Below are 9,617 nucleotides of genomic sequence, written 5' to 3'. Positions count from 1 at the left end.
TCAGGTCTCAGTAAATGTGTTTCGTGTAAAATGCCGACAGTGTATGCGGAGCACTGGCCGCCACAGAAGGGGGCGTGCCCACACCAGTGGGAGCACAAGGTGGTCCCTGGAAGAGATTGATGTTTTTTTTAATCTTATTTTCTACAAGTTCCTTTACCTCTGCACTTGTTTTATAATGTGCATATGTAAAGTTTATAAAGAATCAAAATTTGAAGCGCATTCTCTAGTTTTTCCTGATAGGGCTACATGACTGAAAAAGTTCGGACTCTCACTAATGAGAACCACCAAACCACTGCCCCTGCCACGGGTCTGCCCCGACTCTAGTCCCCAGATGCACACCTAAGCGCCTTCAGCAAAAATGTTCCAATTGCTGCTAAATGCAGGTTTGCCCTCAACCTTTAAAGAGGTTCACACACACACAAAGTGTGTCAAGTGTTTCAAAGTATTTATTTTTCAAAAGCACATATGAGGTAGACTTACACCAAAATATTTAGTGCATGTATTAATAAAAGGTTTGTTAAAAACTTAAACTTGTATGTAGGTATATATGTAGAGAGAATAAATTCACCTATAACTATACACTCACTCATTTGAAAAACTCAACAATTCAACTGAAAAGGTAAAAAGCCAATTACATTTTTAGAACACTTTTCTAATCTGAAATGAAGAATATTGACCTGTTAAAAAGTTTGTTGGGAGGGAGGTACTTCTGTTTTAATTTTAGATTTTATAGGTTATTTTACTTTATGGCTAGTTTTCACTGAATGTGAAAAGATAATATTGATATAATTCTTACTATTTTGTTTCCACCATGTCAAAATGATAATATCCAAGCCAGGCCAGCTACATAACTTATGAACCCAGTGCAAAATAAAATTATGGGCCCCTTGTTCAAAAACGGAAGAATTTCGGGACAGCTCCAGCCCAGCAGTGAACCAAGCCTGGGACCCGTCTCAGTGCAGGGCCCTCCCCGACGGCACAGGTCACACGCCCGTGAAGCCCGCCCTGCACCTATTTCAGCTGCAGCTGTGCAATACCAGAGCCTCAGGGATCCTGTCCCTTGGGTCCCTAGTACTGGACTAAGCACATAGTAGGGATTCAAACGTTTGTGGAATGGAAAACTGAGTCTTAACCTACGGTTTTCCAGATGATGGGAAATGCTTAGTATTCCTCTGATGCGTGGACTGTGCTGATTGTGATGATGAACGGTGGATTCCTTTAGTACTGAGTGACCTGCGCATCACAGTCTGGCTCCACAGGAACTCGAGGCCACACATATGTGGTTCATTTTATTCATTTACCAAACATTTATGGAGCAACTACTCTGTCAGATCCTGTACCGACCACTGAGAATAAATAAGGTAGTTCCTGCCCTCAAGGAGCTTACAGTCTAGCGTTAAGAACTTAAAAGTACCTCAGAGCCCAGTGAGGAAACTTATGGTGTCTGGTATATTGTCTGGAACATCCCAGATTTCCTGAAAATGTTAATCTAAAACTTATCAGAAAGCACAATCCGGAAATAGAAGATGCAGTGAAATTTAAAAGAAAATTCAAATACTCAATTTTTAATGTAAAAACCATGAAATCTAAATGAGGAAGAAACTTAGGAAAGCTTGAAATCCTATCTATTTTAAATACTTTGGACCACACTTATATTTAAAATTATTTTATTACCTCTGGGTGACGCACATACATACACATACAGGAGGCGCGTGTGAGAGAGAGGAGTTCCGTAGAGCTTTTCATAAAACCCATCAAACCCGTATTTCTGCCTCTGACTCATTTACAACTGAGAGAGCACAATGCAGGTCAATTTGTTCATTTCCTTCTGATAATTTCCATCGCCATTTGAATGGGAGAAACTCGTAGGAATTTTGGTACAATCTTACTCTGCAATGAGACTAAACTGTGTCTCTGTAACCACATGTGATAATTTAAGCATATATTTTAATGGTTGTTGATGAAATTTAATGGCATCAAAAATACTCAAGTCTATCTGGATTTGATATTCATTGCTTTCCCCACCTCTGCATTCTTTTTTTTTTTCCTTAAAAGCATGAAAACCCCCTGTGCAAATACAGAGCCTTTGTGGTTGCTTTGCTATTATTCTTTGGTACATTGCTGTTCATTCCTTACTCTAGCAACATCCTTTGTCTGTAGTATTTTACTTAGTGGCAACTGAAAAACACCATGAGGCTAGGCTTTAACTGGAAACCTCTGGTGTCCAGAAGGTCACTGTGGCATCCAGAAGGTCAGGAAGGGGTGAGCAACCAACAGAGCTGGCTCCAGGGCCGTGCGCCAGCTCCCGGCCGCTCTGCGGACGCCAGGCCTTCTCGGTTATCTCACGTCCAGCTCCCAGCGGGTGAGCGCGGCTCGCCAGAAGGAAGTGGGGATCCTATCAGAGGCAGGCTTGTTGACATATCAGAAGGAGACAGAACAAACTGCTTAGCAGATATAAAACATTTTTAAATTAAAACAGCAGTCTGAAGCGAATGATTAAGTATACCTCAGGGCTGAGGGAATCACTTTACAATCATTGATATTAACTCATTTGTTATAGCCCTTTACATTTTATGAATTATTTTATGTACATTAGAGCTCCTTGGATATTTATAATGATACACGAATATAACTTTTCATCATGAGAAAGTGAATTATACTGAGCATGCTGTTTAAGAAGGCAAGGAGGTATACTAACATATTTGAAAGACTTACTTCAAAAATTATTACAAGTTTTAAGTTTTGGCACTTAAGAGATACTCAGTTATCCAGAAAGTTGTACGTATGCTTTCCTTCATGACCAACACGAGTATTACTGGAGTTTCACAGCTCTCGGTGGCTGCCAGCCACTAGATGGCGCTGATTGTCATCAATAAGTTATCAGAATATTTCTCTTGCTTTTCACAAGCTTAACAGATATTTATGGATCCAAAACCATGTAGTCTGACTGATTGGGGAACACTAGGCTTCTAGAAGATTTTCAGAATATTTTTCCTATATTGCACTTTCCAGCAAACAAGACTTTAACACTAATGGTATAGTGTGTCCTTGGCTCTGAGCACAGGAGTGGGGAGCGTGGGATTTACCTTTTCCTTGCTTTTCTTCTACAATTTTTGGTACGGCTTCTCATGGATGTAACAAGGAGAAATAACAAAATATACATGTTTTCTGGGCTTCTGAGAAAAAAGATCACACATTGCCAAAAATTAAAATAGAAGTCTCTTCTGCGTGAGCCACTTCATTTTCACAACTGAAAATAAGGAACTGCTATGCAGGAAGTTCCTGAAGTCATCCGGCACAGCACTGCCATATACTGTCTGCACAGGCTTTCAGGGACACTGCCAACCATCACTCTGTTTTACCAGCTATAACACATTTGCCAACTAGGAATACAAATGACTAAATACAATTTAGAGTAAAAAACGCCAGATCAGATTTTGTACTCTGAGTGAACTGGAACCTTGAAGTTATAGGATGCGGTGTCCTCCAAGAGCACAGCATTCCTGCTGACTTTTGACTCCTTGATCCATACCCCCGATGACTTTGATCACGACCACACCTCAAAGACGACGAAGGTGGTTTTGCTGAGTTTGCTGGCTGTGAATTTTTAAATCTCCTCTGTGTGGCTCTATTTTTATACAAGGCTAGTTACCCTCTATTTTTCTTTATTTTGTAGCTATGTGTCCTGCTTGAGGTTTTTTAGTTAGGCATAGACTGTATGTACATGTGCCCTGAAGTTCATGGTGTTAATTCTAATGGAAACTGTCAATCTTGTAAATGTTTTCATGTGGTGCAGAAGGTAAGTCAGCTTTGTAATAGACCTTCCAGGGGATGCAAAACAAGTAACTTAGCAAGCCAGTTTACCATCCTTTACACACCAGAGGGCAGGATGGTAGGGCAGTAAGCACAGGTTTGGGACTAGAATGAACAGACCTGGGTTTGAATCCCAGTGACGCCACCCAGCTCTGTGACTTGAAGGCAAATCCCTTAAGCTTTCTGACTCTCCGTTCCCTCCAAAGTCACTTAGTGCTTATGCCACCTACCTTGCAAGGTTTCTGTGAGGGTGTATGTGTATTATTTGACGCGTGATAGGCGCTCTCCAGTGTTGAAAACAACCATGGGCTGAAGTCTAGAGCTGGGAGACATGTGCACCCAGCATGGGACATGGAACTCTCTCCCAAGGAGATGGAATTTGTGGAAGCTTCTTTTGATTATCAATACAATCACTGTACTTAGTAGCTTATTTTTAATGATAACACTGTTTTCAGCCTCCAAAGCCTTTTCTTTTAAATGTTTTTTATAAGCAAAAGTTATCAATAAGCCAGTAATAAAAATTGTGTGTTACATCCCAATTCTCATTTTTTTTTTTAAATGATACACGTGAGCCCTGGCTGGTGTTGCTCAGGATTGAGTGCTGGCCTGCAAACCGAAAGGTCGCCAGTTTGATTCCCAGTCAGGACACGTACCTGGGTTGTGGGCCAGGTCCCCAGTTCAGGGCGTGAAAGAGGCAACCCAAGATGTTTCTCTCCCTCTGTGTCTCTCTCCGTTCCCCTCCCTAAAAATAAATAAAATCTTTAAAAAATGATATACTTGAGAAATCCTCAAAAGATAAATTTATCTTTGGATGGAGTAAAAAGCAAGTCTTTGAGTTATTGTTTTCTAAGGCTAATGCAGGTGTTATTAAAAGAAACTATTAAGTATTAAAAAATGCTTTTTTTTAAGTTTATGGCAAACCTGTGCCTGCAATGTACTATGTCATAAGTTTCTTGAGGACTAAAATAATAGCCAAATTTTAGGTCCCGCCGGGTAGTTCAGTGGCTAGAGCACCGTCCCATTACGCCAAGGCTGCAGGTTTGATCCCAGGTCAGGGCACACAGAGGGATCAGCTAATGAATGTATGAATGGGCGGGACAACAAATCAATACAACCCTGGTGGAACAACCCTCTCTCTCTAAAAAATCAATCAATAAAAAAAATTTAATTTCCAAATTTGAAACATCTATGGTAAATTGATCTGATTTTGAAAATTTGTCCTAGAGTCCTGACCAGTGTGGCTGAGTGGGTCACGTGTTGTTCTGTAGAGAGAAAGGTCGGCAGTTCCGTCCCGGTCAGGGCACACGCCTGGGTTGCAGGCAGGGCCCCCGGTGGGGGCGTGTGAGTGCCAGAGGCAGTGGATGGATGTCTCTTTTATACACTGATGTTTTTCTCTCCTTTCCTCTCCCTTACCCCTCTCTAAAAGTAAATAATCTTTTTTAAAAAAATTGCCCTAGCGCCGACATTGTTCCAAGTGAGATGTGACCTGCATACATGTGTGTGAATGGCTGTCTGGTAGGCCCTACTAGAAAAATGTCGTTTTTACTCATGTGTTTGGGTTGCTTAAAGTTTTCTGTAAGATTTTAAATACCCTTCTTCTTATGGCTGGAATTCTCAGCATCTGCTCCCATGCCTCCTTTCTCAATCTATTGGCCAATTTAAGGATCGTCACAATAATACAACTTAAAGACAAAATAAAGTATTCATAAGTCATTATTTTAACAGACAGCATAATACAGTAGAAATTGCCCTGAGCAAGGAATTAGGAGACTTGAATTCGAGTCCTGGCTCCACCAGTAATTTTTCAGGATGACCATAGGCAAGTCACTTAACTTCTCTCATCCCTTAAATAATGAGATGATTCTTTTTTGTATTACTTTCTACCTCTAAAATTGCTTTCATTTACTTATTTAAAAGATAATAATCAAAACACCTTCTGGGAGTTGTGTTAAGCACCTGATGGGTACAAAAATACTTACTGATGTTTAAGGTAGTGTCTTACAAGCAGTGATCCAGAGCCATCTGAATAAAGATTACTTGGTGTTCCTGTTAAAAATACAGATTTCTGCCCTCTCCATGGCAGAATCAGAATCTCCTAAGGTGAGGGCGTCTTCTGTATTTCCACAAGCTCCTCAATGATTATAATGTACCTTCACGTTTGAGAATCACTGTCTAAGAAAATGTGAACTAAGGGGAAAAGCCAGCGTGTGACTTAAACAATTCCGGCCTCTGGCAGTCCCCCTCTAAACACCACGTGCCCCCGTGCAGGAGGCCGGAGGAACACTGCTTACTTCAGCAGAGCGGTCAGCCCCCGGGCCAGAGCCCCGTCTGAGGCTTTCTGCTTGCTGTGCTCCACAGCAAAACACAACAAAGGTCTTCCTGTCAGCTCTTCGTCTTGACATCCAAGTCACTGAGGGCCACAGTGAAGCCAGCAGCTCAAAGAGGACGGCAGCTCTCCTGATGCAAACAGAGCTCGCCGTGCCACCTGGCTCACGGAAGGAATACGAGTACACACGCCTCTTCACTCTCGATTCCCCTCCTCCCCAACACTGTCCCACGTCACCCTGTGTGACTCAAATGGTCTGGCAGAGAGAGCAGGTCTGAGCTACGCTGTTCTCAGCACCGGTCAGAGGGCGTACCAATCCAATAAATACATTCTCTTTTATACAAAAGAAATGACCAAAGCCCATTCCTCTGCCCCTCTTCCTCCCTAAAGCTGTTGGCAGGAACAAAATACCAAGTAAAGACACCTGCTAGAGATTTTAAAGTTCATACCAGTAAATTACAAAGAGAGATGGTAATATTTCTTCTAGAATTGCACCACAGAACCCTCTCATGGTGAAAAAATATGTATAGTTTTAACAGGAAGCTTAAAAGACATTTTGTTGCAAGACTATCTAACAGTTCTGAGAATAACGCCATTGTCTGTGCTCATTATAAACGTAACAGCAACTTTAAAAGGCCAAGTGTACTGATAAATGAAGATGAAGTTTCTTTTTCAACAACCAGTATGCCAACATCGAACTTTTGGGTTTTATTCTAGTGTCACAGGTTTCTCCTAACCCAACTAAAACTCCTGTCAAATGTCCACAAAATTCATATCAAAATCAAAAAACAAAAAAGAAAAAGAAAGAAACTTGACAAGAGCTACCATGCAAAACACCCAGGATGTCGGGAGTCCAGTGGCACAGGTCAGCAGGAGCTGCGGCAGGTGCCGCTGCACAGAGTCGAACTCAGCGAGGCCCCTATTCTGCTCGACGACCAGGTACACAGGTCAGAGGTGTGTTCATGGACCCATGAGAATCAGGATCTTGACCCAAACTTTTAAGATCATCTAAAAAGAAAATACTTCACCTAAATTGAAGTAATTTATATATCAAACACCAGAAGAATTGCTTATTTGATGTAGGTTGTGCCTAAAACTTTGGCTGATACAGAGAAACCCGTCCGCTAAGGCACCCTGAGGCAATCTGACAGTGCGTTGGAGAGAACTTGGTTGTCAGAACCACGTCGTTATGAGAGTACAGAGAACGGATCACCCGCAGGGGACTGGCTTCTCTGGGCAAACAGTCAATGAGTTCACTGCACTGTTTGTCAAATCCCAGCAAGCGAATCCCATAGCCATGTGGGGAAGAAACCATTCGTCCATCGGGGCTGAAGCAAAGTTCTTTGATGTAACCCCTGCCTACATTGGCTTCTTCAATGTAATGAGTCAGTCGTAGGGAACAGCGAGGTGAGACAGGTCGCACGGGGGCTCCTTCTTGGAATTCATAAACACAAGTCCACTGGGGAGAGAGAAGACAGACAGACCAGAGTTACAGAGCCCCAAGCAGTGCTGCAGACACTCCTCTTTCAAAAGCCTTGACAGAGGGCCAAAGCCACAGAACTGTTTCAAGAAGTCACTCAGATGGATGCCACCCACCCACCTTCCGACTGACGTGCGGCCTCATACCTTCCTGTCTCCGTGAGCTAGGGTCACTCTGTACCATGGGGCTTGAAGGCCCGTTACTCACAGAGGCCACTGCGATTTCTATGGTAACAATTCCCGTTTCTGAGGGTAACAATGATCTTGACATTTAAACAATTCTAGGGCTAAGCCCTTCAAGCCCTAGAACACTTCTCCTGCATACTTCAAGGGCCCTTCTCTTCTCAGCTGTGGACTCGAGAGCTAGAAGGCTTCTTGGAGGACTCCTGCCTTTCAGAGTGGTGAGAGTCATAAGGTCAATAAGACCTTTTCCCCCAGTCTGTTTAGTTCCTTCCTTTCCCAAAGTTTCCCCTGGCTTTTAAAAAGAGAAAATTATTATACTTAACTGGCTTAGCAAAGCCTCACATTTAGCCAGCCTAGTTGGAATACCTCCGTCCTATGTTTACTGTATAAAGGTTTTCTTACAATAAGATGAGGAGAAAAAAATTAAAAAGCCGGGCACAGTCTGAGCTGATCATTGCTTTAAAACACTTCGCAGCTTGCCACACCCAGGCCGGAGAGGAGGAGAACGGGGTTTCAAGCACGCGTGGCGATGGCCGTTTGTTCAGCCGGCCCTGTGGGAGGTGGGGTACTGCAGCCTGTACCTCCTGGTCGTCAGTGTTGCTTGAGCACCGGAGAAGAGTAGCCCAGCCTTTTGGGTGCAGCTGTAAGGATGTGATGCAGTTTCCGCGGTCTCTCTCACCAGGAACTTCAGGGGTTAAGACTTCAAGACTATTTCGGGGTGAAACTCCTGAGATGCAAGAACATCAGAATGTGTGATTTGGATTATCAAAGGACTAAGGCAGCTTATGAAAGCTTTGATTTCTTGGGGTGGCGGGCACACAATAGCATCACAGATGATTTTTATAGAATTGTACACCTGAAACCTATATAATTTTATTAACCAATATCACCCCAGTAAATTCAATAAAAAGTTTTTTAAAAGGTTTTTAAATAAAAAATCAATTAAAAAAAAAAGTCTGGGTTTCTGCCAGCCAGTCCCATGCCTTCGTTCCTCTGTCTGCCACGTTTCACCACCAGGTGTGAACACAAGCCCACGGCGCCCTCACTGCATGCAGTGCGTGTCTCTGGGGTGAGGTTGGGGGAGGGGAGGCGTGACCAGAACTGAAGAATCCAAGTCCCTATAGCAGGAATCGCCAATGGCCTAAGGCTAAGGCGCTAAAACTAACCAGGGGGTCCTTTTGGTTTGGATTGTGTCTCAGAAAGCTCTTCATTTCAGTAAAGTCAAAGTTATGTGCCATGAAAGGGATCTGGAAAAGTCAAAGATGACAATTCTCATGTCAGAGGACCTGGTGCTCTCTCGGGCAGAGAAGGAAATACCTGAAGTCATCAAGACTGCTGTTACGTAAATAAACACCTATTATAAATATACATACACAAGGAGCGGGGCTTACAGCCTGCTGCCAAGGACAGTACTAGAAACAACAGACTCAACCCTGGAGGTGAGGGAGGGCACTTCACACAGAGGCACGTCAAACACGGGGTGGGAGACCCCGCCAATCACACGTATTCCCGGCGCTCCGGTGTGGCGCACCGTCCTTCCGCTTGGCCCCGAGGACGTGACTGCTGCAGTGAGCCACAGTGACTGCTGGGAGTGTGTCGTGTCCCTCGGGTATGCAGAGAACCACTTTTGCAGACATTGTAAGAAAGCGTCTTAAAAGTTTAGTATCAAGAGAATATTTCAACACTTCTCTTCCTGTGGAGGGCGTTCCTTTGAAGATAATGAGCTCCCTCTTCAGACCTTTGTGAACTGTTTCTCAAAAACACGTATCTTCTTTTAAAAGACCACCTTTAGACGACTACAGCAGCACTGACTGAA

General features: G+C 43.1%; 1 protein-coding gene across 1 annotated transcript in view; it reads right to left on the bottom strand.

The window, feature by feature from the left end:
* Positions 1–5,508: 5,508 nt before the first annotated feature.
* Positions 5,509–9,617, bottom strand: part of DCAF10 (DDB1 and CUL4 associated factor 10) — a 37,554-nt gene continuing 33,445 nt past the window's right edge. Inside the window, exons 6-7 of the mRNA XM_045840768.1 lie at positions 8,383–8,528; positions 5,509–7,598 (exon numbers count right to left, since the gene is read on the bottom strand). Coding sequence (XP_045696724.1) covers positions 7,230–7,598; positions 8,383–8,528 — 515 coding nt within the window. The 3' untranslated portion in view covers positions 5,509–7,229. The remainder of the gene's footprint in view (positions 7,599–8,382; positions 8,529–9,617) is intronic.

Source organism: Phyllostomus hastatus, unplaced genomic scaffold (genome assembly GCF_019186645.2).
Source record: "Phyllostomus hastatus isolate PE091 unplaced genomic scaffold, TTU_PhHast_1.1 phas_contig_34, whole genome shotgun sequence".
Taxonomy (NCBI): Eukaryota; Metazoa; Chordata; class Mammalia; order Chiroptera; family Phyllostomidae; genus Phyllostomus; species Phyllostomus hastatus.
The sequence above is the reverse complement of the archived record's forward strand: the minus strand, read 5'-3'. Positions and strand labels throughout refer to the sequence as shown.